Raw genomic sequence first — 27,755 nt, forward strand, 5'->3', positions numbered from 1 at the left:
CGCAAGCACACACACACACACACACACACACCCCACACACACTGCCAGCAGGCCCGGGAGAACTTCTGTCCTGTCCTGTGCTCCTGGGCACATTCCCCTGAGACTAGGCTGGAGGCAGAATGGGCTCCTGTCTAAGACAAGACTCAGGGAGGCCGAGCAGCTACAGAGTAGCTCCAGGCCAGGTGTCCAAGTCTCCCCAGCTCCCGCTTAGCCACACTTGATCCCTTATACTTCCCCCACATAAGGAAGTGCCAGCCTGGTCCTGATGCCTTCCAAGTGCATCAAGGCAACAGCAGGCTAAAAAGGATGTAACGCCTGGTGAGATGCTCTACTACGTTCTTAAAAGTCATATCCTATGTCACCTCCCAGCCCCACTTCCCATCCTCCTGCCTCCCAGACAAACACAGAAAGGGTCTCCTTTCCTAAGAGAGCCAGGACTGGTCCCCCAGGGACTGCCATCAGGCGAGGAGACTCCCTGGGACAGGCATGGACTCTGCCTTAGCTGGGGGGAGGGGGAGGCCGAGCCACCCCAGCTGTCTGGGTCAGAACTGCAGTAGAACAGGAAGGGCAGGGACAGAGACCCTCCCAGGACCTGGGAGCTTGGAGAGGAGAGGAGAACTACTTGGAAGAGCAGGAGAGTAGCACCCTGTTTCCAGAGACCCACGACCCAGCACTCATCACCCACTCACAACCATGGGAAAACAATGTTCAAGGAACACTGGGGAAAAGAAAAGCCAGGGCACTGAGAGGCCCTCGGTAGGCTGGAAACGGGGAAGTGAGACAGTGAGGACGGGGGCAGGATCTCACAACCAGGGGGACTGTGGCCAGGCCACCCTGCTGCTGTGTGGCACAAGAGAGTGTAGGGCTTTCACCAATGACAAAGGCCCATCTTCCAGCTCACTCCAACCTGAGAGGGCCTGGGGTTCCATCAGCACAATGTGGCCAAGCTCAGCCTGTCCGGAGGCATGGTGTGCTGGAGGACCAGGTTCCTGAGGCCCATGCTTTAGGAATGGCATGAGTATCACCACTCCAAGCATGGCTGTGGTGGACAGTAACAAGATAAAACTATCCCGGGCATTTAATCACCCACACATCCTCACGAAGATATAGAGACTAGCCCTTCTCAAGAGAGGCTTTGGGGTAACCTGCACCTGGGCCAGGGACTGGCATCACATGCCAGCTCTGCGGGCTGAGGACCTTCTGATGGCCAGGCTGCCTGGAACTCCGGGCAGAAGCCTGGGGGTCCTGTGGCAATCTGCCTCCTCCCACTCCCTCAGGAAGCCTGCCCTGACCATCCCCTTCCTGAAGGCTTGCCCACACCTAGCAGAGGAGAACCACACAGGTCTTAAATTGCAGCCCTGGGCAGGCCCTCACTCTTTCGGCCTTGGTTTCCCCATTAGTAAACTGGCAATTCTTCTTACCTCTCAGTATTGCAGTAAGGGCCTTGCCAGGAACAAATGATCCCAGTGATGTCTGAAGGAGCTTTGACCCCTGCCTGCCTATGTGCCTAATGTGTTAACATGGAGTCCAAGGGGCCAGCAGCAGGGAAAACCAATGCAGCCATCTGCCAGGGCTTTGCTGGGAGTGAACCCAGACCTAGGAGAGGTAAAGCTAGGCTGCAGCTGCCTCGGCCAAAGGGAAAGAATACAAGCAGCCATTTCCCTAGCTCAAAAAAGGAGTTCACAGGGATGGGACACCATGGAGGAGTAGGGCTCCTGGGACCAAAGTTCAGATCAGTGCACGCAGACATGCTCTAAGCCAGGAGCTGCTTCTTGAGCCTGCAGTCCCTGCAGCCACAGCAGCCACAGCACCCCACCTGCACACTCATCAAGAGTCTGAGGCATATGCACCCTATGGTGCGGCATCAGAACGGGAGACAAACAGATCTGAAATCACAAAGATCAATTTTCAAATCCTGTTTCCAAGCGTATAGCTGGGCTTCAGTCTGCTCTCCTCTCTGGCAGACCATGGATAAAATGAAGGTTTTTGTTAGGACAGCCAATTGACCATCACATGCAAACAGACTATGACATAAAGATATTCACAGAGGAGACTCAACCTTGACCTGCCTTGACCACCCCAACCTTGGATTGATTTTTATGCAGAAGGAAACAGGCTCGTTGCCTGGTGGCAGGGGCCAGCTCTAAGCATTGAGGCAGAATGCCACAAGACTGAATCTGCAAAACCAAAGCTTGCATGACCAGACAAGGAAACCCCCGCCCTTCTCTCCTCTTTTGGCCCAGGGACAGACTCCTTGCCACAGAGACTAAAGACCAGCAGTTACTCAATGCTGAATGGCTGGGTCAGGCAGGCTTGAAGAGCAACTGCCTTCTGGACATACCAGTAATGGCAGTCACTTTCCCTTTAAGAGCCTCAGTTTCCTCATCTGAGCCCCAGAACTGATCCCATGCACTTTGAGAGGTGGGTAGCTAGACAAACAACAAGGAGTACTGTTGCTGCTCTCAGGGCCAGCTTAGAACTTGCCTTTGTGGGAAAGTAGGTCCCTAACTCTGGGACAGCACCCAATCTATTGCATGAGGAGAGCAGAGGGTGCCATGAAGGGGACAAGCTAAATGACAGGCAGCCAGTTTGCAGCCTGAGAAGGGGTTGAAGACAATGACCATAGAGGACCTGTCTATGCTAGGCTCTTCTGAGGGAAGAGCTGCTTCCGGTCTTAGAATCCTGCTCCCCAACCCCTCCCAGACATCAGGTGGAGCCACAAGTGCCCCACCAGCCCTCCTCTTGCTCAGTACAGGAACAATAGAGAAGAGAAAGGGTATGGGGGGGGGGGGGAAGGGCGGGGAGGCACCAAACCTTTATCAGGGTATCTTAATGAATATGGCTCAGGAGAACCAGCCAATCCTGATCCATAGCAGATTTCATTCTACCCATGGTAGGCCCTGGGACAGGGAGAAGGGGAGCCCAGCATCAAATCCAAGATTCTAAATTAGACCTAAGATTCTTGGTCAAGAACCAGTATCCTAGCATCTCCTGCCCCCAGTGAAGCCACTTTCCAAACAGCCCTACAAAGATAGAGGTCCTCCAAACCTACTGGTCAATTAACCACCCATCGGGCAAGGAGGATGTACAGAGAAGGATCATGAACACCAAACACTGGAAAGGCAGGCAGGAGGCACAGCCCCACCTCTGGGCCTCATTTTCCTCACCTGCAAATTGGGATCACCACTACTGGCCCCTTCTTCATTGGGCTACTATGAGATGTCAATAAGAGACACCAAAGTGATCTCACCAGAAAGAGAATGACATACTGAAAATTAACCCCCCCAAATGATGAACATATGGCCAAGACCACCACCACCAGCACAACAAAAAAACAGAAGGAAGTGGCCCATATCACAAATTTCTGGATATGAAACATGCTTTCAATGAAATATTTTTCCTTTTACAAGGCAAGCTAATTGATGAAACTGCAAAAATTATTCATACAGAAATATATTATACACACACACACTTTGCAATTTATAAGAATTACAACTCATGGTAAGTATGAACGTTTTGTTTGTTTGTTTTTCCAAATCCAGAGAGCTTGAAAGAGGTAAGTGAATGTTATCTGGGCAGGTCTGGGGGTTTTCATTACTCCCACCTGTGGTATGTGGACTTCCAGATCTCCTCCAGGCCTGTGTGCCTAGCCTGCAGAGGGCGCTGGGGGAAGCTGGGGAAAGTCCAACCCTCCTCCAAAGGGGCCAGGTCCAATCAAAGCAGCAAACTGCAAGGACCCCGGCCCATCAGCTCTCAGCCCACACTCCTCCCTCCAAGCCTCTGCACATGCCAGGCCCACCTTCTCTCCATCAGGCCCAGTCCAGTGGCATACCCAGTGCTCTGCCACTCTTGTCACACTGTCTAGTGCTTCCAGGTACCTAGGTCACTGGCTGCGAGCTAGCTCCCAAAGAAGATACTACATTTGGCTCTTTCCATTCCCAAAACCTAGGTCCTGGGAGGACTCAAAATGTTTACAGAGTGCTAAGGAGCAAGAATTAACACATGAGTTAGACTCCAAAGCTTGTTATCTAACAAAGGCAGCAAAGACCAAAGATGCTCAAAGATGGTATCAGGGATGGCTTCCTGGAAGAGGTGGTGCAGTGGGGCAACAAAGGCAGAGGAGCTACAACCAATATGCAAATACAGAAGTTGGTGAGGTTTACTATGGGGATAGAAGAAAGAAGAAGTGGTCACAGTTGGGAAGGAGGGGGGAGACATGGCCCCTGGGGGCCAGTGCTATCTGGAAATACTGGGAAGTCCCTACACAAAGGTTGCTGCAGCTGATGGGAACCACAGGAAGCTAGTGGAGCTCTGAGGAACAGAAAAAGCAGGGCTCCCTCAGCACTCTGCCCTCCTTGGCTCTAAGCAAAGGCCACCAGGAGATTCAGAAGACCAAGTCCAGAGAGATGGACAATCTCCCCCAGTGGGGCACCTGGTTCATTCAGTACAACATGTGACCCTTGACCTCAGGGTTAAGTTAGCACTGCACTGACTGTAGAGATTACTTAAAAATAAAATCTTCAAAAAAAAATCTTCTCCCCAAATGCTCTTCCATCATTAGCCCTTCCAAGTACAGCCTGGGGTACACAAATGGGCCATTCCCAGTTGCCCCCACCCCACCCCACCACCTCTTTCATTACCCTCTAAAGAAACTACACATGCAGGGAGAGGGAACACAGATGGAAACACAAATGGAACGGACCCTTCTCTTTCAGAGGATGCCGAGATGGAGGAAGGAAGCCACGAGGGGAAGCAACTACTCTGTGCCCAATTCCTGGCCCCCTACTTCTGTCACCCCTACACAAGTTCCCGTGCAGCTCAAGGATAGGGCAGGCACTGCAGTCCAGAGCCCCCTTCAGAGGGAACCAGAGACAAAGACACTCTGCCCCCAGGCAGCTGTAACTAGAAGATACAGCTTTCACAGCCTGCAGACCTCCAAAGGGGAAGGATGGAGGTGCCTGGAAGGGAGGCAAGGACAGAACCTAGGCACAGGTGGGAAAAACACCTGACAAAGCTGGAAGCAGGGGGCATGGAATGGGCAGTCACCACGCTGCTCAAGGCCTCTGGAAGGAGAGTTCCCCTCAGATCCCCCAATCCCCTCTGTTCTGAGACTGTGACCTTCCCCCTCTTACTTTCCAACAGAAACAGTCAGAAGCAGCTCCCAGCTCCCACCGGAGAGGAAGTCAAAAGTGGGGACGGGGTGGGGGGGTGGTAGCTATCTACCTCCATTTTACAGACAAGGTTTGAGGCTGGGAAACTTGGGGCCACAGGGTCACTCAACAAAGAAAAGGTGAGGATGGGGCTTATCTCTTCCCATTTCTGTGCAGCAGCTGCTTTCAAACCAGAGTAGCAGGGGAAAGAGGCCACAGCCCCTTCCCAGGGTGTACACAAGGAAACCCTGGCTGAATCTGGGAGTCCAGGATGTACCAGGGCAGAGTTTAGCATCTGCTTCTGGCTGGGGTTTCATCAGTCACTCCTCCCCAAACACCTGACCGAGAAGGGCAGCCAGGCCTGACTCGGTGTCTGGGCCCTCTCCCACCTTGATAAACAGGAAAAGGCCATTCAGACAGCTGGATGGAGGTCTGCAGGGTCCTCCTACATGGGACCTTGAACCCATATGTACTAACTGCTTCAGGTTACAGCTGTAAAGGATCCTTGCCAGCACATGAATCATCCAAAGTCTAGATTCTAGATGAATCTCCTCTTTGGAGCAATGAGAAAATGGAGGTTCCAAAGGGTCTTATGCTGGTCACATGGTGGTTCATGGCAGAACTAGGACCCTCTGCATGGCCCATAGCTTTCACACCACCCAGACAGGCAGCCTCTTGCCTATAATGCTAGACTAATCCCATCGATGTCAGAGATGGGAACACCATGCCTAGGCCACAAAGGAAGGAAAGGAAAGGAGGCCCCACCCAGAGAACTCAAAGCTGGGAGAGAGCTGAGCAGTTGCCTATTATGCTTATTCATTCATTCCATCATCTAATCAAACAAGTATTAGACACCTATCTACTCAGTATCAGGGCCTGGGTTGAGTCCTGGGTAAACAAAGATCAATAAGGCACTTGAGTTCCTGCCCTTCAGAAAAGCCCCTGGCTGATGGCGGAAACAGATGTGGAAGCAGATAACTGTAAGGTCGTGCAAAGATGGAACAACAGGGAGATGTCTGTGGTGTTGACAGCACAGAGAAAGTGAGCAGGGCTCTCGGGGACTTCTCAGACTGCTCTGTAGAAGGCAGGTCTGAAGGGCTGATCTGTCTGTGTCAGGCAGAGGGGATCATGGAAGCCAAGGCATCACTGAAGCAGTTCGGATGTTGGAGGTGGGGGTGGGCATTCAGTTTCGTGGAAGAGGGTAAGGGACAGCAGGCCTACACTGGCCTTCAATGCCACAACAGGGGAAAGCTGCACTATGGACAAGGGCTTGCTCCAACTTTCCTATCCAGACCTAAATAACTCCCCAGGCAGCCCATGGGTCAGCCCCCCAGGCAGAGGTCCTGTAAACTCTGACCTGTGCCACCACCACAGGCTGATGCTGTCCAAGTTTTTTTCTAGATGTCTTGTGTCTGCCAGGCCCCAGCTACAGAAGAAGCTGAGGGCCCAGCAGGGCCAGGTCCCATAACTGTCCAGCACCTCAAAAGTCCAATGAACTGTTCCCCCTAGTATGTTCAGGCCACCAGGAGAACCAGAGCACTGAGTTTAAGTCACTTTTCCATCGTCCTCTTTCCTGACCCTCAGAGCAGTCAACAAGGTTGACCACAGCCTGCCTCCTGCTTGGAGCTCTGCCCCTGGCTTCTCCCTCATAACTTCTCCTGAGTTTCCCCCTTCTTCTTGGGCTTCAGGCCTATCCGCATTAAACACTGGCCTTTCTCAAGGCTGAGGCCAAGGTCCTCTCCTCTCCCAACGTTCTACCTTTCCCCAGTTATTGATGCGCAGATTTCAGTTCCTCCTCTTACAGACACCACGATCCTCACCTCTAAGCTTCAGACCCTTCGGTCCAACTACTACTTGCCATTTCCACGTGCTCACCTCAAAAACAACTCAAAGTAAACCCCTCAAGCCCAAAAACACTCTTCAACATTTCTCTCACCAAAACCTAGGCCTCCTGTCACACCTCATGGGTCAGCTAACAGCATCACCTCCCAACAGATACAAGAACTAGAAACATTGGAACCATTCTTAGCACTTCCTTTTCTCCCAACACCTGCAACCTAATCCTTGGACAAGCCCTACTAGCTTTATTTATTATCACAACAATGTTTACCAAGCACCTAGATGAGTAGGAATCCTATGCGTGTTTTGTCTTCTCCAATGGAGTGTGAGCTCCGTGAGGGCATGGATCGTGCCTGTCAACTTTTAGTCCCCAGGGCCTAGCAGGAAATGGAATGCCTTGGAAGACAAAAAAATCTAGGCCTCCCTCCCCCAAAGAAACAACAGGGGCCTCTGACTGGGGATCCAAACCACAGGGGCTGAGGTGGGAGGGCAGATGGGAGGGGGACAGCAGTGGCCTCCTCTGCGGAGCTCCTTGCCAGCCCTGGCTCCCTGCCTCTTTGCTTTCCGTGTTACCACACAAGCCCTATTCCTTCTTGGGGGAAGCGGGGTGGGAGGGAGGTAGGGGGCCAGCCCTTAAACCCCCAGCAGAGTCAACCTTGACCAGGAGGTTGGAAATGTACTAAGTAATGAAAGAAGTCATGAAGGCAAGGCCTGCTCACCCAGACACCCTCTTCTGAGCACCCCACTAGGCTCTCCTGTTTGAGCCAGCCTCTCCTCAGCATCTGGCCACACTCCCTCTGGGCCATGCCAGACCAAGCCAAGGCACTCTTCTTGTCCTCCTTTTACTTCCTGGGCAGGCAAGGCCTTGAGGCATTTTCTAGCCTCTGACCTCACTCCAAGGTGACGGGAACTCACTGCCTCCCCAGGAAGCCCAGCTAGGGGCTGGTCAACAGGAATGGCTACCTTGGGACCTCCCCCTCCTGATTTTAATTTCCTAGTTCTACCCGCTTAAGACAGCTTCTGGCCTCACCTCCCCTAAAGGCTCCTCGCTGCCTCCCACCCCAGCCTGCAGAGTCTCATCCTCCCACTGTGGGCCAGTTCTCAGGCCAGGGACTAGGACATCCTTGTGGAAATGGTTCAGGCACCAGGCATTCTCTGGTCACTGGAGGGGATACTCTCTGTATTTCACTGCTGGTCTCAAGGGGCCCTGAGTAAATCCTGGACAAAGTGACATGTTACCCTTTCTAACCTCCTCAGTGGATATGCTGAGAGCTTCCAAGAAAGGCCAACAGGCACATTATACTCAATTACTACTTCTTTGGGTAGAGGAAGTGACTAGGGTAGGAAGAGGAAAGTTGCCTCCCAACAGGTGGAGGAAAATTAGCTGGAATTGGGGGAAGTGGTCTGCAGAGCCTCAGAGAATCTATCACCCCCCGCGCCCTACCACTGCCAACCCCCACTGCTGACCTTCTGCCCCCAAGCAGGCTGACAAGCCTTTGGAACCTGTGGCCAGCTCCTCTTCTCCTTCCCAGGGTTAGCCACTCCATGAACTCAGACACACACTCTTGGGCCTGAGGCTAAAGTCACTCAATCCTGTGGGGTTAGAATTTACCCACCACACACCCACAGCTTCACAGCCAAAGGCCCAGTGTGGTCAATGCCCTACTCCCCCCACAGACAAGGCCAAGCCAAGGACACTGTGACCTGGGGCCATCCCTTAAACAACCACTTCCCTCAGCTCAGCCATATCCCCAGGTGTCCAAGAAAACAGGAAGCCAACCCCAAAGTGAACGGCCCACCCCTACTGAGTTAGAATTAGATCTCACACAAACAAGTGGTCAAACTTGCTGTGGCCCGGCCCCTCACCAGTCTGGTCAGTGTTCATTGCCAGGGCTTGGAGCTTCCGTCAGACCGCCCACTCTTCACCGTGCCCACGCCTTTCTCCCAGGCACCGCATAGCCTTTGTACAGATTCTCTAACCAATGCTGGCATGCCAGCCAGCAGGAGGAGGGACTCCACCAGGGCAAGATGGGCTGCTACAGAGGAAGCTGATTGTGTCTGGACCCTTGGGTTCAGCCTATAATGCCTTAGGTACAAATTGCCTCTTGCTGGCTCTGGGCTTTCACGGTTTTCTCCATGTTCTAGATTGCAAGCGTCCCAGGATCAAGGACCAAGTCACCTCCTTTACTTGCTTGCTACCCCCAGAGTCCTCTGTGCCAGGCATGGGCTCAGCAAAGGAGATGCCAGTCTTCTGCAGAAGAAAGCCCCACCCATTTATTCTGCATCCTGAGTCTTACTGAAGCCAGGGCCACCCGCCAACACCGGGAAGGGCCCGGAAGGAAGCAGCAGAGCCTATACACAAAGCCTACATGTGGCTATAAAAAGGAGCCCTCCCTGCTTCCCCCAGGATGGGCCCGGTTCCTAGGAGGTGATGAGTGGGGGAGAGAGCTAGTACTTGTGCCTGGGCACACAGCCACTGCAGCCTCTTAAAGGCTAGCCAAGCACCACCTCGAAAGGAACTAGTGTTACAAGGGGGGTGGGGGGGGAATGTTAAGAGCTAAGTGAAAATGGTAAGCAGAGACTCTTAGAGTCCCATCTCCTGGGAACCCAGCCCCCTCCAAAGCAACCAACTCCATGTTCTCACTGCCTCTTCCCCCAACCCCAGAGTATTCAAGGAAGACCCATTTCCCACACTTCTTTACCGCTCCTCCTCCTCTCCCTCTCCTGAAGGCTCCCTGTGGAGGTGCCAGCATATCCAGCAAAAGGACTCTAGGAGGATCGGTGAGGAGGCAATGAGAGGCCCTACCTCCGGGAAAACAGCAGGAAGCTATGGCCACAACATCATAGGTTCAGGGGTAGCTCAAGGAGGGCACAGCAGGGAGATAACAATGAGGCAGTGGCACAGCTATGGTACCTCAACTCTGAACACAAAGGCACCTTACTACAGAGAGCACGGCCACACGGGCGGCAGTCTATCTGCCCCAACAGCAGAGCCACCTGCACCACTGCCCATGCCAAGACACAGAAATGAATTCCTCCCCAGCCTCTGGTCTCCGAAGCCCTCTCCAGCCTGGTTTGCCCAGCGTTCGGGCCCTGCACCAAGAGGCTGACCCAGAGCCACTGAGGCCATTCTCTGAGAACCAGTGGAGTGGCTTGTCATGGTCACACACGTGTAGTAGAAGTGAAAAATGAGCCTCACTTGTTGTCTGCAACTGAGATCTGGGGTTACTCATTATCAGAACACACTCTCACCTCTCCTGACTGACAGAACAGCCTCTGGTTTCTTTCCTCCACAGCACTCCCCAGGTCCTGCAATTATTTTTTCTGTCTTTCTGGCTGTACCTACCTCGAACTTTACATTTATTACTGGACCCCATGGTGCTTGGCATGTCAGCAAATGCCAGAGTCCAAAGCCAGGGAAGCACGGTGCTGCCTTGCTTGTTCAGTGTGTCACAAGAGCCCAGGAAAGCTGGGGTTTGGGAGTTTTTTATTGTTGTTTTAATAGAGTAGCTACAGAGTAGCTATAGTGATAAAACACACTGGCCTAGAGACCTACTACCACTGGGAACAAGGCAGAGTTTGCAGTTCTCACGTCTAGGTTAGCAGGCCTAACACACACCAGCTAGGCAGGCAAATGAAGGAACACCTGGGTGAATCTTTGCATTTGAGCTTGTCATCAAGGAGAGGCCCTTCTCAGAGTACCTCAAGCACAGAGCCCCAGGTCCTCATTTCCCTGCAGAGGCTGAGGTGCAGTCATCATCGTGAACCAGTAACAGCAAGTCAGAGCAGGGCTTTTTTGTCCCCCACCTCACATCACCTGCTATATTCACCCCCAGCCAAAAGTGTGGGAAAGCGTCTGCTGGAGGTGCCATGGCAAGACGAAGGTGGCAGATGATCTAGATGGAGGGTCTACGTCCAGTTTGTCCTCGGCCAGAAGCCTGGGCTGGTCCAACAGCACATCTGGCCAGAGGGCAGAGTGGATCAGATCACTCTGTCCACATTAAAAAACACGTTGGTCCTCCAGAATAGTCTATCTTTTTGTCATTTTCTCAAGAGTGGAAAAATAAACTGAATACTGTAGTGGAAATCAGAGATCCTACACTCTGGTCCCGGCACTGCCACGAACTTGCTGTGTGACCTTACCCTGGCGGCCCTGGTTTCTCATCTATGAGAGAGGGCTAACCATTCTTGCCCTCCATCGATACATGAGCTGTGGCGGCACATAAACAACACCACAGATAAGAAAATGCTCCATAAACTCACTGCACTATTCAAATACCCAATTTTCCTCATTCTCCAGTCCTCCATGCACAAACTCAGGGAAGGAACAAAGAAAACAAGCAGGAAACAGATCTGCAGCCCAGGCTTTCAGAACAGCCACCAGTGGCCATGCTTGGTGGTGGAAAGAACTTGAGCTCTGTAGCTAACTAAGGCGAAAGCATAGTAAACAAATACTTATTAAGTGCCCACAAGTGCCAAATGCTATGCAGAGCACTTTCACATAAAATCTCTTACTCTCATATGCAACTTCACTTGACTATTGCTAATATACAACTCTATGAGGAAGTGACTTTTACAGCTGAAAATCAGTTTCAGATAGGTTAAAGTAACTTACCCAAGGTCACAGGAAGAGCTGAGACTTGAACCCAAATCTGACTTGAGCCACAAATCTTCAGTCATATGGAGCCCAATTACCAACAACTGCTCAAGGCCACTCAACACCCTTGGCTCTGCCTAGAGTCTTGTCATCTGTTCCCTTATTGTTCTCAAAGAGTTCCCTCTAGGGAAGCACAGGCACCATGCTTCTCCGAACAGAGCACTCTACACGGAGCACCAGCACATTCCCTTCTTCCTTTGTCACCCCCATTTCTCCCAGGACTCTCCTCAAAGTTGTCACTGACTTCTCCAGTTCTAAAGAAATAGAGAGGGGGCAAAAAGTCTCCTATCCCCTAATATCAGACCTTTGTGACGTTAGGCCTCACTTCCTCCCTCTGACTTATTCATCTCTGACCTCTTTGAAGCCATGTAAGAGGAAAAAGCACAAAATGGGAAGAGAGGCCATGACTTAACAAAGACTGACAAGAACAGTGACAGCAGAGGCAGAGACAGGCCCTATTATATTCAGGTGGTAGCATTAAAGCACTTCCAGAAAACAGGGGTCTCCAATCAATGTGCTCAAATAGTATTTCTCTGGACTAGGCACACAGAAATAGGTCAATATGATACCAAGGCAGCTGCTTTCAGCCAACTACCCTATTGCCTTGCAAAAGCTGGCAGCAGGAAAGAGCCCTAACAACATGAGGGCTGCTGAGAGCTTGGAGAGAGAAAATGGGTAGGCCCCCTGGTCTCCAAACCAAAGGGGTTGGTGGCCAGGCACCACACCCTCAATACAATAGGTACATTTGCTGTCTTCCACTACTGGGTCCTCCTGGGGAACTTAATCCTCATCTTCCTCCTTGTCAGAACGCCCACTGTGCCACACTCCATGTGAAACACTTTATGAAGACTCTCCTCAAATGTTCACAATATCCTTACGAGACAAGTGCAGCTTATTCCTATAACCCTCTTTTGTAGACAAGGACCCCAGAGAGAAAGTCACAAGCTCAAAGTCACAGAGCAAGTTAGTTACACAACCTAAGTAGTATGAGTTCAGAACCCAAATGCTAAATTATAAACTACTATGCTCCACTAGCTCATCCCTCCAGACCCCCTCCCATCCACCACTGCTGTATCCCTGCCTTGCCTCAGCAAGGAAGTCTTGCCCCCGCTCATCAGCTCTCTCCTGAAAAGTGCAGCAGCTCCACTGGTTTCCCTCAACTTCCCCCAGATAAAATGCAAGACAGCCCTGCTTCAGCCTCTACTGACAGGCACGGCCTATAGGACGGAGTGTAACCTATGAGCATGGCACCCTGTGGCTGTCCCGGAACTGCTCCCCACCACCCCCAGCCTTACCTCTACCACACTAAATGCATACCCGACCCCCACATAAGGATCCCCAGTGCCTCAGCGTGGGCACAGGCAAGTTCTTCAATCAGTCAAGGCCCAGCTCACCGGTCACCTCCTCTGGGAAGCGTTCCCTGGCTCTCTCCTCTCAACCCCAGCTCACTAAGCCGAGCTCGCTACAGAGCTCTTGGTATAGACCTTTATTATGGTACACAGGATACACGGTTATAATTACATGTTCCCAGTTCTGTCTCTTCCAAGAGTGTGGGAGTTCCTCAATGGCACAGTCCATGTGTCATTCACCTTTAGTGCCTAGCACTGGGCAAAGAGGAGTTGTTCAAACAACATTTATTGAATAAATGCTCCTCATTCTAAGAGGCTACACAAAACAAGGTTAGTGGCCAAGATCTCTAACCAGTGACTCAAGCCTATGCATCTATGTATGTACGTATGTATGTACGTATACGTACGTACGTGTACACACACACACACACACACACACACACACACACACACACAGAGTCTTAAAGTCAGATATGACTGATTCTAGCCACAAACCTCTAGTTACTGTGGCTCAATTACCATTGGCTGCTCACGGCCATTCCTTACTCTTGTTTCTGCCTAGAATCTTGTCACCTATTACTGTCCTTTTCTCAAAGATGTCCCCCCAGGGAAGCGTGGGCGCCATGTACAAAACACTCTACAAGGTGCACAAGAACATTCCCCCTCCTCTTATCGCACCGCCACGTCTCCTAGGGCTCTCCTCAGCTGAAGGTCTTGCGGGGGTGGGGGGGCCCAATGCTGGGTATGCTCAGCTTCTCCAGTCATCTGTGAAGCAGGCCCTTTCCTACGTTCACAGGAAAGAGAGAGCCCCAGCTAAAAAGGGGGCCTGGCAGAGCTGGTCTGGAAACCCACACGTCAGGGCAAGCGTGGGGTGCTAAGGAAACACTAAGAGGTCTGACTTCCCCTGGAAAAACTACAGTCAGACAGGAAACACACAGGCAGGGATGGCTAGCTCTGGAGATCCGGACATGTGTTCTTGCCCATCTTCCACTGGGAGCAATCAGCCAGCACAAAGAAAACCCCCATGACACCCAGCCTGCCCACCACAGGTGCCTTGGGCCCAGCCATCAGAGCAGGCCTTGTGGTCTGTCTCCTTGCCAGCCTGACAGCCACAGAGGTCAAGCCCAAGATAACTGGTCCCAATATCACCTCCTCTCTGAGCCTCACTGCCTAGTCTGGGCGGTTTACTCTCTTCTGCCACCATACTGACCCCTCCCTCCCTACCCCGGCCAACTCCCATCAAAGGTACCACTAAGAATTATCATTGTCTGTTTTAGTTTCCCTGAGAGCAAGGACCTGTTTTCATTTACCATCTAAGGGGCCTAGCATCTAGAAGGGTAGGCAAGAATCAAAGACGAAAGCCTGAGGCTCCAAAAGTTCCACAGAAGAGCATGGCTATCATTCAGAACCCTCCATGGAATCTTCACACAGGCCACTGTGCCCACAATGACCCTTGACTGAACCAGCTCACCCCAGAAAGGCACCAGAAGGAAAAATGTGAAGCCAGAACCTAGAGAGGCTGAGGCTGTCTGTAATGCAGGTCTAGGCACGAAAATCTGTCCTTAGAGGAGCAACAGAGACCACTGGGACATGGAGCCTGAGGCCCACTGTCAGCACAACCCTGGGGCTGAGTCCTCTTGGGATGGCCGGCCAGTCAGTCAATGACTGGAGAGCTGGGTCTAAGTGAGGCTGTCACAAACTAGGACTATCACTCCATGGCACAATTCACTCCCTATATTTCCATTTCCTCATCTGTAAAATGGGATAGGACTCCAGACACACACACATACCCAGGACCCTTGTGAAGATTAGCCAAGAAAATATGATGAAAAGTCTCTGTAGCACTCAGCAGGAAGTCTATAATTGCTTTGTATTCATTTATGTCAGTATCTGCAACATAAAAAACCAAACATCAACCTGGTTCCTGTCACATCACCATGACAACAGACACCAAAGCACTTCCCCACCCCTCTTTTTAGCCAAACTATCACCTTAGAAACCAGCAAGTGCCAGGTCCCATTTCATGAGTGGCAAAGTGAGAGAGCATGGAGTTGGGTCAGAATGAGGTCTGATGCATGAGCGGTGTGCATTTTCACTGAACCACAGCATCCCTCCTTCAGGTCCACAGACACCCTGAGGGTATGAGAAGTGCCTCTCTCCTTGGCCAGGCTACAAGCACTATACGGAACCCTGGCAGAGTCAGCAGGAAAAGGCCAGGTGGCAGGGATCACAGCTGGCAGCCCAAACTTCCTCAAAGCCTGCAGAGGGGGCTGCAGGGAGCAGAACTCACCAACAAGGTACCCCCATGAATGGGCAGAAGTGGGGCAGCTTCAGCAAGCGGCTCCATTTACAAAATGTGAACTCTACACAAGCATCTACTAGCATTTTTACTCAGACTTCTTCAACCTGGGCCTCCAAAATCAAAGGGCCTAGACTCCTTCTATAGTCTTTGCCTATGCTCCCAGCTGATAAGATCACTGAATCTGTATTTCTCTAGCTTATCTACCCTTGGGGGCTGGGGCCGTGGGTCCTGTGCATTCCTGCCACCAGCCCCCAAAGACCGGAGACACCATGGACTGGATTCTTCCCTCTTCACACCCCTCCCTTCTGTTCAGGCCCCATCTTACAAATAAGAAAGTCACACCCAGGAGTCAGATGTGCAAATCTCCATAGATTTACTCCGTAAGTTTTACTCTGTCATGTGCTGTTCTATACGACAGGTGGGTGGGTGAGGAGAAGAGCTGAAGCAAAACAAAACCATTTCCTCCCTTTTTCCGGGTAGTGATCTAAGTGAAATGTGAACTTGGTCCCCATCCTCCTCCCTTCCTATACTCTCACCCTCTCCTAAAGCCACGCTCCACCTCCCTCAACATTTCCAGTCCAGGGTTGAGGAGGACAGTCACAGTCTATTAATGCTATCGTTATTATTAAAACCAGCTCACACTTATTAAACGTTTACAGTGTGTCAAGCACTGTGAGATGTTTTACATCAATTTTCCTATTTAATCCCCAGAGCAACCATATAAGGTGGGTATATTACCACTCCCGTTTTACAGATAAGAAAACTAAGCTGAGAGTAGATAAACAATTGGCTAAGGGAAACACAATGAATATACAGGCTTCAAATCCAGCCTTGCCTTCAACCAGTGTGCTGCACTTACCCCTGCTGGTCACACACATGGTTTGAAGTGTTAGTTACCCAGGAAATCTCTATCGAGGAACCTCCAGCCAGTGCCACCAATTCAGCAGAGCAGAGGGAGCACCATGAAAGCAAGGAAGGGGCTGTGCCTGGAGTCTATCTCAGCTCCCTGTAGTATCTGTCCTTCCTCTACTTTGGAATCCAGTCTCTCAAATCACTAAAATTTTCTCTTGATGGCTGACAGGGCTGATGGAGGCACAGAGGAAGGCAGCTGCCATTTCTAAGTTCAGCAGCTGCATCAGATCTGGAGTTTGTAGCTGAGGATGGCTGCCTCACCACAAGACTTTCCTTCCTCCCAATCTCCTCACCCATCTACACACATGTACACCATACCCAAGGAGGTCTGTAGGACGTTCCTGTGGGGGTGTCACTTCCTGACCCCCCTCCTCCACATGGACCTGGTTCTAACACCAGTCTCTGCGGGGGAGGGTCCTTGCAGGAAGCAACCTACAACCTAGGGTAGCAGCACTATCTCTCACACTTGGAGGTGGGGGAATGGAGGGTAGAGCTGGGCGCCCATCCGGCCACAGCATAGGCATGGCGCTAAGTGGAATAACACTGAAAGACCTGTGGGGTTTTTCAAAATCCCCTAACTCCCTCCTCCCAACTGAGACCTGCCCCAAAGCAGCCAAGCTCAGTCCTGAGAAGGCAAAGAGGCAGGAAACCAAAAGTAGCCGCTCCCGGCTCTCTGCAGCCATGGAATACAGGACGCAGTACACAAAGGGCTAGACCCCAAACTGGCTGCACGCTCTTGAAAAAAGTACCTGACTCCAAGGCACTGAGGTTGGCCTTTCTGGGCCAACCTCTTGAGAACGTGCTTCTAAGGGCAAGAGGAGCCTGGCCCCTTTACCAAGAGTCCTTGCCCTGGCTTTGGGTGACTGCCCACCCACGCAGACCTCTGAAATTCAGCTTCAGGACAAAAGCAGCAACAGGGGAAAAAAGCCACTGCCTTCTCTCAGGCTTTTCCAAACCAAACAGGACCACCTTCCACCCTCCCCAAGAGAGATGAGTAGAGCTGGCTCTGATCCAAAACCAACCCTACCCTAACATCTGCCTAACTTCTACTTAGGGAACCCAAAGGTTCCTTTGCAAATGGAGCCCAGCCTGGGGCCCAGAAAGTTTCACCAAGACTGTCTTTTGGGAAAAAAAGGTGGTGGGCGGTGACCGTCTGGTCTGGCCCCAGGTTCTGGGGCTGGGTGGGCTGACGCTGCCTTGGCTTCCCTCGCCTTGGCCAACACCACTCCCGAGCTAGGAAGAACCAGACCCCTGCCCCGCCGATCTTAGACCCACTAGGATTTTTAGGCCTCTGGGCCAAGCGCTTGGAACACTTCCCCCCGCCCCCCACCCCGGGCTGGGGGAGGGGGTGTCCTGTCAGGTGACTGAGGACCCGGATGCCCCCCGCCCCCAGTGACCACCCGGGCCGAGGCGGGGGCGGGGACCGGAGGGTGTGGGGAGGGCCCGAAAGTTTATCCAAGTCACTCCAGCCGCGGGCCGCGGCGCGCGCAAGAGCCGGGCGCGGACCCCCGCGGCCCCCGCGCGCAGCGGGCCCCGGGAAGGGGGGGCGCACTTACTGGCCCCCTCGATCTTGTCGGCGCCACGGCTCCACGTGATCTGCCGCGTCTCCAGCTTGACCTGGAAGGTCTTCCGCTCCGGCCGCTGCGACTTCTTGGAGTAGAACAAAGTCATGACGGTGCCCACCTCGAGGCTGCGGCAGAGGTGCAGCACCTCGGCGTCCGAGGGCGCGCCGGGCCCGCAGCCATTGGCGCAGGGGGACGCGGCGCCCGCCATGGCTCCGGCACTGGGGGTGGTGGGGAGGGGGAGGGGGAAGGGGGCGGCGGCGGAGGAGGCGGCGGCGGCGCAGGCCCGGCCGGCGGGAGCAGGCGGCTCTGGCTGAGGCGGCCGGCGAGCGGGCCCCGGCGGCTGCTCCTGCGGGCGGAGACGGGGCGGAGCCTGAGCGGGGGGCGGGGCGGCCCTGCAAGCTCCGCCCTGGCCCGCGCGCCGGGAACAAAGGCGCCCGCGCGCCCGTGGAAAGGACCCTCCGCCCGCCTGCCGCGCCTGCGCCCCGCGACCCCCAGACAGGCCCCGGGCGGGGGCGCGGGGAGCAACGGCGGCGGGAGCGCGCGCGCTGCGCGTGCTCAACCAGCTCGTCCTTCCGTCCCGCAAAGCTTCCTCACACTGCCCCCGTCGGCCCCGTCACGCGCGGCAGCCCCGCGCCGGCCCGTCAGTCAGTCGCACACGCAAAGGCGGCTGCCCAGCCCACTGTCCCGCACAGGCCCAGCTGCAGCCGTGTCCTCAACCCTGCTCCCTAAGCACTACCCGCACAGCGGCCGGAAGAAGAGGTGAGGGTGCAGAGCGCCCCCAGGACCGCCGGCCAAACCCGGTTACCTGGGCGGGCTGCCCGGCGGAGGGAGCCAGCCAGGCCGGGCCGGGCCGCCTCACACCCGCGGCGGCGGCAGCAGCGGCGGCGGCGGCGGCGGCGGCGGCAGCGGAGGCGGGTCCTCTGCGCGCCCTCTCCGGGGCGGGGCGGGGGCGGAGCCGCCTGCTGATTGGCCGACGGTTTCTGACGGACAGAAGGCTTGTCCCGCCCCTCCCCTTCGGCCGCGCAGGGCTGGCCCGCAGGCCGCTCCTGCGACTGCCGAGACTCGTCCGCCCCGCCCCTGCGGCCAGTGTGGCTTTTGACAGTCCGGTCTTTTGGAGAAGCCCCCCAGTCCTGGGCGTCCCCTGTAGGGCCTTTAGACCCGTGGCCCCCAGTGGCCTAAACCTCGGCGCCCTCCACTCATCAGCCACTGCCCGCCCCACCTCGCGCTCTGCCTCCACGCGCCCTTGCAAACGCTCTCCGGAGCTTTGGTTATCCCAGACTAACTCCCCGCGTTTTCCTCCTTCCTTTCAGGTCGCTGCCTTTCAGCCCCAGAAATTTTTCTTCCTCTGGGCTGGGTCCTGAACCAGTTCCTAAGACGACCTGACCTTCTCCATGGCTTCACCCCCAGACCCAGGGCACCCATAGCGCCAAATCTGTATCTCCCAAGCATCCAACTGCCGGCTCCACGTCCCTCTTCAAACTGCTCTTCCTGCTGTCGTTACTTTCTCAGAACATGGCCCCAATTCTTCTAAGATGCTTGGGCCAAGACCCTTGGAGGTATCCTTGAGCCCTCAGTCGGCCTCCACCACCCAGCAATCTTGTAAGGCCTGTTTACCACGGAATATCTCCACTCCTCCCACAAACCCAACATCTGTCTTTTCTCATCCAGACTATTTACCCTCCTTGGTCTGGTCTGCGTCTATTCTTCATGCTTCAGTCTTTAAAAAGAAATTTAAATTGTGATCCCCTACCTTTGGCTTCAAACCCTCCATGACTTCCCATTGCATGTAAAATTCACACTCACCACTGTCCCAGCTGGTCCTGTGTGGTCTGGCCCCTTTCTTTCTCTCCCACTTCATCTCTCCCCACCTCCTCTTCACTCTCCATTCTCCAGCCACAAGGCCTTTAAGTGGTTATTTGAATAATTCACACTCCATCTTCCGGAAACCATTTCCCTAGACTTGCCCCTGCAATGTGGACACCCCTGTCACAGACAAACTGAAGACACCTGTGGTCACAGTGGAGCCCATCTGACAGATGTTGAGTCAGGCAGAGCAGGACAACTTCAGAGGCGAGAGGCCCAGCAGAGCACCCAGCTGGTGCCAGAGAAAGATCCAGGCTTCTGGAATTTGTGAGTATATGTGTGCTCAGACAACCTACCCAGCTGAGTGGTGACTAGTGCCTGGGGCTGCCTCTGACTTTGTCTTGGTGCAGTGGTAACTTGTGTGGGTTTGTGTTTTAATTCCCTCAAGTGTGGCTCCTAAGAAGCTGAGAATCCAGCATGAAGTTGAGACTCTTACAGGCTTCTGCCACTTGAAGGGAGGTGTAGTGACTGAGATGGACTGCCACCTAGTGCCCACCCTTTAAAGTGGGAGGGAGGGCACTAAAGTTGACCTGGTACTCACCCGGCTTAGGCTTACACTTGTGGTTACACCTGATCCTCATAATCACCCTCTAATCAGGGATTATTGTCTCCAGTTTACTGATGAGGAAACTGAGATTCAGGTAAGTTCTACAACTTGCCCCAAGGCCACGTAAGAAACAAATGGGAATTTGAACCTAGGTCTGTCTGACTTAATACATTTTCTGCTTCACAAGGGAGCCTTAGTGGGTCCTGGTGGTCAGCAGTCAGTGGGCACAGAGGCTAGCTGGCCAGTCAGTACAGATGAGGGGAGGCTCTGGCCATGGTTGGTCCTGAGCACAGGGAACTTCACAGAACGTGAGTGCTCCTAGAGTATGGCTTGGGCTGACTTGGGCTTAAAGTAGTGTTCCTCCTGAGCTTCCATGTGCTGGGCCTTGGTGCCATGTGTTGGAAGAAAAAGAGAAATTCAGCACCAGCCTTCCAGGAATTCAGACATTAAACAGAGAAACGGTGTTATGTAGGGACAGTGGTGATGGCGGGTAGGGAGAAAGAGCACATAGGGTTAGGAGATAAAACACAAGGAACACGTACTTTAGATCTCTCTTGGTAGAAATGGAAGGCGTTGCTAGGACTCAGCATAGGCCTACAGGATGTGAGTAGATGGCCAGGTGAATTATTAGGGGTGGGTTGGAGGAAAGTACTTATCAGGTGGATGTAACATCATATATAAAGGCCCCGAGGCCAGAAAGAACTTAAAGAGTGTAGGAATAGAAAGAAGGCTTGAGTTTACTAAGTGAGGGGGAGCATGGGAGGTGATGAAGCCAGGAAGATAGGCAGAGACTGGATGGGGCCTCTCCCTGCTTATCTGATCTTGTCCATATGTCCAGGACGCTCCCTCCTAAGTACTCCTGCCCCCCTCCTCCTTGTACTGACCTGGGCAGCCTGAAGGCTGTGATATACTTTTAAAATCTGTTTCTCCATTTTCCAAGAGCTTCCCAACACAGACCATGCTTCCTTGCTTTTGCTTTTGCCTCCAGGGCCAGGCCCCCAGGGGCTCCAGAAATCTCTGTCAACAGGAGCTCAAGTTTTCAGCCTGCTGCCAGGCCCTTAATCAGAAAACAAGGCCCCATTTCCTCCTGGGACTTCTGAACCAGCATCCCAAGCCTCAGGTACCTCCCTCCACCCAAAGAGACTCAGGAAAAGCAGGGCATGCAGAGGGTGTGGTTGGTTTGGGCTTCCCCCAGCTCAGCATATATATGGGTACGTGGGTGTTACTGGCAAGGCATGCAGCTGTGTTGGCTTGGAGGGAGCAGCCCAGAACCCACACAAGGCACACGCCCTGACATCACCCAGGCTAGCCCTGCTTAGGCCTATTTGTGTCAGCACTCATGCTTCAACATGCCCAGGTCTCCACCATCCCTGTGCCTGGATTCTGGGTAAGAGTCCCGGCTTGATGCCCTTCTGGCTCTGTGGGCCTGATCTGATAGGTGTTTCTTTATCGAAACAATTAGAGCAGCGCTTGGCATATAGTAAGTCCTCTATAACTGCTTTACCCACATTGGCTCACTTATTATAGCATTATGAGATAAGTACTCTTATTATCTCTAATTTACAGATGAAAAAACTGAGGCACAGAGAGATTAAGAGACATGTTTATGGACATAGAACTGAGAGGTGGCAGAGAGGGGATTCAAACCCAGGCATCCTGGCTGCGGAGTCAATGCTATGTTGCCTCTCATGTAGGTATGAACTATTTTGTTGTGTGTTCTCACCCTTTTCCTTAATACCCCTACCTGATGTGTTTTTTATTTTTAGTTATAGATATTCCTTGACTTACAATGGGGTTACAGCCCAATGAAACCATCGTAAGTTGAAAATACAGTAAGCCAAAAATGCATTTACTGTGCCTAACCTCCAGAATATCATAGTTTGGTCTAGCCTACCTTAAATGTGCTCAGAACACTTACACAGGCCCACAGTTGGGCAAAATCATCTAACACAAAGCCTGTCCTATACTAAAGTGTTGAATGGTTCCTGTAATTTACTGAATACTGTAGTGAAAGTGAAAAATAGAATGGTTGTGCAGGTGCAGAGTGGTTGTTGACCTTGATCACACAGCTGACTGGGAGTCGTAGCCACTGCCCAGCATCATGCGAGAGGAGCATACTGCGGATGGCTAGCCAGGAAAAGATCAAAATCCAAAATACGGTTTCTACTGAATGTATATCGCTTTTGCACCATCATTAAGATGAAAAATTGTAAGTCAGACTGTCATAAATCAGGGACCATCTATATAGTTGGTTAAATGATGTCACAGGTTAGGTTCTTTGGAAGCAGACTCTGGGGCAGAGATTAGTGTGCAGAATGTTTGTTAGGGAGTGCTCTTGAGACCAACACTGTGGAAAGGAGAGAAGGAAACAGGACAGGGCACAGGGAGAAGTTCAGCTGTGATGCAGGCCTGATGACAGCCGCAGCCAACCTCCAGGGAGCTGTTTTGTCTGGTGCTGGCTTGAAATGGCTGGGCCTTCATAGCCCCACTTCAGTCAGCCCTGGGAAGAGCACAGCCTCAGTCACATGGCTCTCTGCAGCTGAGGTGATCTTTGAGAGCTGAGAGATCCTCCAGCAGTTGGGGCAACGAGTGCTTCCCTGAAGGAGAATCTGAGTGGCACATCGCTATGCCTACCTCAAATGTATTCCTTTCCAGTCCTTTAAAAAAGTTTAGAGTATTTAAAACAAAGGACAAAAATATTGCACTGTAGAAATGGAATGTGCCATTAGAAGGAGGAATATAATATGGTTAGTATGGGTTAACGTGACTGCTGTTACTGAGAATTGAATGTGGCTGAGCTTCCTGGTAGGCAAAGCAAAAACTTTTTATTCTGGTAACATTCCCTGACGGAGAAAAATTTTCTTGGGGTTAAATTCTAAAAGAAGTTTCTTGGGGTGCCTGGGTGGCTCAGTTGGTGAAGTCCAATTTCGGCTCAGGTCATGATCTCGTGATTCATGGGTTCCAGCCCCACATTGGTCTCTGTGCTGACAGCTCAGAGCCTGGAGCCTGCTTCAGATTCTGTGTGTCCCTCTCTCTGCCCCTTGCCTGCTCGCTCTCTCTCTCTCTCTCTCTCTCTCCCCCTCTCTCTCCCTCTCTCAAAAATAAACATTAAAAAAAAAATTATGAAAGAAGTTTCTCAATTGGACACTTGACTGATATAGTGTAGAATGTTCCCAGCAGATCGATAGCAAATGCTGATGCAGTTTTCATTTGTTCCTTGTAATGACTTTGCATGAATATAGAAGATATAATATACCTTCTATAGCTCAGTGAAGCCCTTCCACAATTGAGAGTAGGCAGAGTTATAGACTTGCAATCTTGTTTCCTCAAATAAAACTTTATCCTTTTTCTTGAAAATTTTTGCTTGGTAGTTTCTCATGTTAGGTGTCTGATCAGCCCGTCTCTGACTCTGTAACCTGTACCTCAGTACATAGCTGGTACTCCATACTCACCTCAATGCACCCTGAGCTCCACCCCACAACTGCTTTTCAGGCTCTTGACCTCTGGCCCCAATATCCATCTATGGCTCCAACTTAGTCATTGGATCTCACACTTCTTAGGTTATGTTCTTCTGCTTCCCTCTGTACCTGGGATGGACTCCCAGCCCCAAGAGCCTCCTGTTTTCTATCACTCCAGGTAAAACCAGGCCTACCCAAGACTTGGCTTTCACTGCAGATTCTGCTTCCCCTTCGCTGAAGGGCTCCTGAAGTAGGTCCCAGATGTTGAGGCAGGAGAGCCGGGCTCCAGATATGGATTTTTCAGAGAGGTGGCAGGGAAACCATAACTGCTTCTCTGAAGAGAAGGGGAGGGCCCTTGCCAGCCATGGCCCAGGCTGACCTCTGTTTTTCCACTTTCTCTTCCTTTCTTTAACAGACACTCCTGACGCTCCTCTATAGCAGTAAGACAGCAGAGATGAATCAGACCAAGTTCTTACTCTAGTTGTGGGTAAAGAAATGCCAACAGACATTTGTCAATAGATGACAATTCAGTGTGGTAAGGGCCCTTGGAGCACTGAGAAGGGACACTTGTTGGTGGGTGTGGGGGTAGAGCAAAGTGAGAGATAACATATATGCCTGAAGATATGGCAGCTCCAAATATAAGGCGATCAACTTGTTTATGCAATAAGGGCACTCCAGATATTTTGTGTTTTTTTGCAGCTAAAATATAAACCTTCTTAGAGATGCATGATTCAAATGCCCAATATAACAGTTTAAGAAAGAGGAGGGGGAGGAGCAGGAAGGAAGAGAGTCCTAAGCAGGCTCTGCACTATCAGTGTGGAGCTTGACATGGGGTTTGAACTCATATACTGCGAGATCATGACCTCAGTTGAAATCAAGTTGGACAATTAACCTACTGAGCCACCCAGGCGCCCCTGTGTGTGTGTGTGTGTGTGTGTATATATATACACACACATACATATATATATGTATGTATATATACATATATGTATGTATATATATGTGTGTGTGTGTATACACACACATAGTATTTTAAATCATGTATTATTTAAAATAGTATATTGATGTATGAATATTGATTTTTCCCACTCTTGCCTGTCCAGTAATAAATTTATGTTCAAACTCTTTATGAATCCTTGATTTCTATGTAAGGTTCACCATTAGGGCCACTTTTGACTCATCTAATATAGTTTCTGAAAGCCTATCACCTTCACTGCCTTCTCGAGTTGAGAGCATTTTTGAAAAATCAGCTTTATTGAGGAATAACTTACATACTAAAAAACGCATCCATTTTTTTAAGTGTAAAGTTTGGTGAGATTTGACGAACGGATGCCCTCCTGTAACCTCCACCTAATCAAGATCTGGAACATTTCCATCACGCTGAAGTTTCTTGGTGCCTCTTTGTAGTCCATCTCCGCTGCCCCCATCTGGCAGTCACTAACCTACTTTCCATCACTAGAGTAGTGGTGCCCATTCTGGAATTTCACATACTTGGAATCAAGGAGTATGTACCCTTGGTCTCTGTTCAGCATGTTTTCGAGACTCATTCATGTTGTTGCAGAGAGAGTACTTTTCGGGTCAGTATGTTATGCTATTACTAGAAATTTCAATCTGAGCATCATTATCTTTCATATATAACATTAAAACAGGTTTCATTTCTCCCAGGGGTATATATTACTGCATAACTACTTAACTTTTATGGAAAATTTCAAATGGATCTAAGTGTAGACAGGACAGTATAGTGAGCTTCCTTGTGCCTATCAGCCACCTTCAATTATGAACTGATGGCCACTCTTGTTTCATGTCAAACTCCACCCACTAACCAACCCCTTCCATATTGACACAAATCTTAATTCTGTTACATGTATTTCAGTGGTTTTCTGAAACTGTTTCAAAAATATATATATATGATCTCTACCAAACCTAAAAAAAAATCAATACCGTATTGCTATTAAAGTGACCTTTGAGAGGCTTGTTTATACATAATACTTGGGATTGTGAGAAATAATTACTAAGTCTGTGGTAAATTTCTTTGCCTCTTTGTTTACTGATTTTGTCAGGGGACTACTTGTAATCGTCCAAAACTAGCTTGACTGAGGTCATTTCAGGGTAATGTGTTTTCTCCAAAAAGCGCTTTTTGGTTCAAAACAAGTTGAGAGCATCCCATTATATGAGGGATTCTGTAAAGACCAAAATGTAATAAGTAAACTCTTTTCTCAGAATACATGTTTTTTTTTTTTAAGTTTTCTGAGGGGGAACTACCTATGTTTGGTGTATTTAGGAGGGGATTTCAGTTGGTAATTTACCAGGTGTGGAGGTGAGAGAAAGGAGTGAAGGATGGTGGCTCCACTAGACTCTGGTTGAGGGGGCAGAGTGGATGGAGGTGCCTTTCGGTGAGATGTGAAACAGCCCAGTGGCCGTGTAGTTGGTACTGAGCCGAGTTCCAGAAATTGGTAGATCTAATAGCCTGGGGACCTGGCCCGCAGCTCCACCATGGGTCTGGAGCTCAGGAAAGGGGTCTAGGCTGGAGACAGAGGTCTGGGAGTCATCACCCTCACATGCAAATGAAATTGGCCAGGCCAAGGAGACAGTCACAGCAGCCAGGCCTGGGGGGGGGGGGGGGGGGGTAACCAAGATGCAGCAGACTGGCGGAGACTGGAGTAAAACCAGGAGAGGGTGCCATTGTGGAAGCCAAAGAGAAGTGCTCGAAGAGGGGAGTGGGCACGTATTGTACAATTCCATTTGTGTGTGTGATGTCCACAAAAAGACAAAGGTATAGTGCAAGTAGATTTAGTGGAGGCTGGAGGTGGGAGTGGGGATTAACTCTTAAATGGGCACGAGGGATCTTACTGGAGGAGAATATGCTAAAACTGACTTATGGTGACAGCCATAACCTTCAGTAGATAAAAATGTTACACTTGAAACAGGTGGATGTTTATGGTATGTAAAATATATTTCAGTAGGGCTACTAAATCAAAGAATGGTCACATGCCCAGAGCCACAAAAAGCTTAAGATACACGGTACAAGCCCATCTATCGGTCACTCACTTGTTGGCGGTTGTGGTCGGAATGGAGGGAGGAATTGGGGGCAAGGTGGGACAGAAGCTGGTTACAGTGGGTGGGGAATGATCCGGTGGTGTGGATGACTGGCTCCAGGCACTCATATGTGAAATGGAGAGAGAGATGGTGAGGGAGAGGGAGATGGCTGGGAGCCGGGAGCTTCCTTTTTTCTTTCAAACGTGACATAAGTCCAGGGTGGATTTGATGGATGGAGGAGCTGCTGAGCAGCAAGCAAGCACCCAGATACCTGGCTTGCGTTCCGCTTTGCCTACAGCTGGACTTGAGCATTCCAGAGTACCCTGACAGGAGGGGCTTTTCCGGACCTTACACATCAGGCCTCTGCTCCTGGACAAGGCCAGAAGTGTGAGGAGGGAACCAAATCTACTGGAGGAATAAGTGAGGCAAATTCTCTCCTGACTCCAGGCTCAAGTATTTCTCAGGGCCTTTCACATCTGGCCCTCACCTACCTGTCCAGCCTCTTCCCTCATCCCCACTGGACAGTTCAGTTTCCCATACTCTGGTTTGCTCTCCCAGGCCTGCCACCACTGAGGGAGCCCTTCACAATCGTTCTTGACCAGGATTTAGTTGCCATGCACCTGCCCTCAGAAGACCTGTAGGAAGATCCCTGCTGGGAAAGGTAGGCACGAGCTGCTGCTGCCCATGAGTAAAATCATGCCTGTGAGGCCTCCTGTCCCTAATCCCTAGTTATGGACTAAGATTTGTACCCTGGTTGTGGCAGGTCCTGCTCCAGTCCCAAACCTTGGGCCCACGTTCTCATCACTCACCCCCAAGCCATAAAGTACAGTGTACTGATCAGGTGTTGTAAGAGCCTCTGTTGCCATTTCTTATGTTCAATGCTTTAGCTACCTCTACACCACACGATTAAAAAAAATACGTGGTTGTAATCTGCTCCAAAGCACTGATGGTATATAACCTCCTTTATTCTTGGGGTGAATGCTACCTCCCTCACTGACCGATGAAATGCAGGCTGCCAAGGAGGACCTCCAGGGTTCTCTGCAGTGGGCCAACACCAGCCCAGCACCCAGCCCCAGG

General features: G+C 51.4%; 1 protein-coding gene and 1 long non-coding RNA gene across 3 annotated transcripts in view; one reads left to right on the forward strand and one right to left on the reverse strand.

The window, feature by feature from the left end:
* Window positions 1-18,138, reverse strand: part of PLCG1 (phospholipase C gamma 1) — a 36,865-nt gene extending 18,727 nt beyond the window's left edge. For both annotated transcript variants that reach the window (XM_049650780.1, XM_049650779.1), the window contains exon 1: window positions 17,766-18,138. In XM_049650780.1, coding sequence (XP_049506737.1) covers window positions 17,766-17,982 — 217 coding nt within the window. In that variant the 5' untranslated portion in view covers window positions 17,983-18,138. The remainder of the gene's footprint in view (window positions 1-17,765) is intronic.
* A 283-nt stretch (window positions 18,139-18,421) lies between these two features.
* Window positions 18,422-27,535, forward strand: LOC125936600 (uncharacterized). Its single transcript, XR_007462067.1, has 5 exons — window positions 18,422-19,373; window positions 19,733-19,904; window positions 21,173-21,304; window positions 21,751-21,878; window positions 27,237-27,535. It is a non-coding gene; the product is annotated as an uncharacterized LOC125936600 (long non-coding RNA).
* Window positions 27,536-27,755: the final 220 nt, after the last annotated feature.

This window comes from Panthera uncia (genome assembly GCF_023721935.1).
Source record: "Panthera uncia isolate 11264 chromosome A3 unlocalized genomic scaffold, Puncia_PCG_1.0 HiC_scaffold_11, whole genome shotgun sequence".
NCBI classification, from domain to species: Eukaryota; Metazoa; Chordata; class Mammalia; order Carnivora; family Felidae; genus Panthera; species Panthera uncia.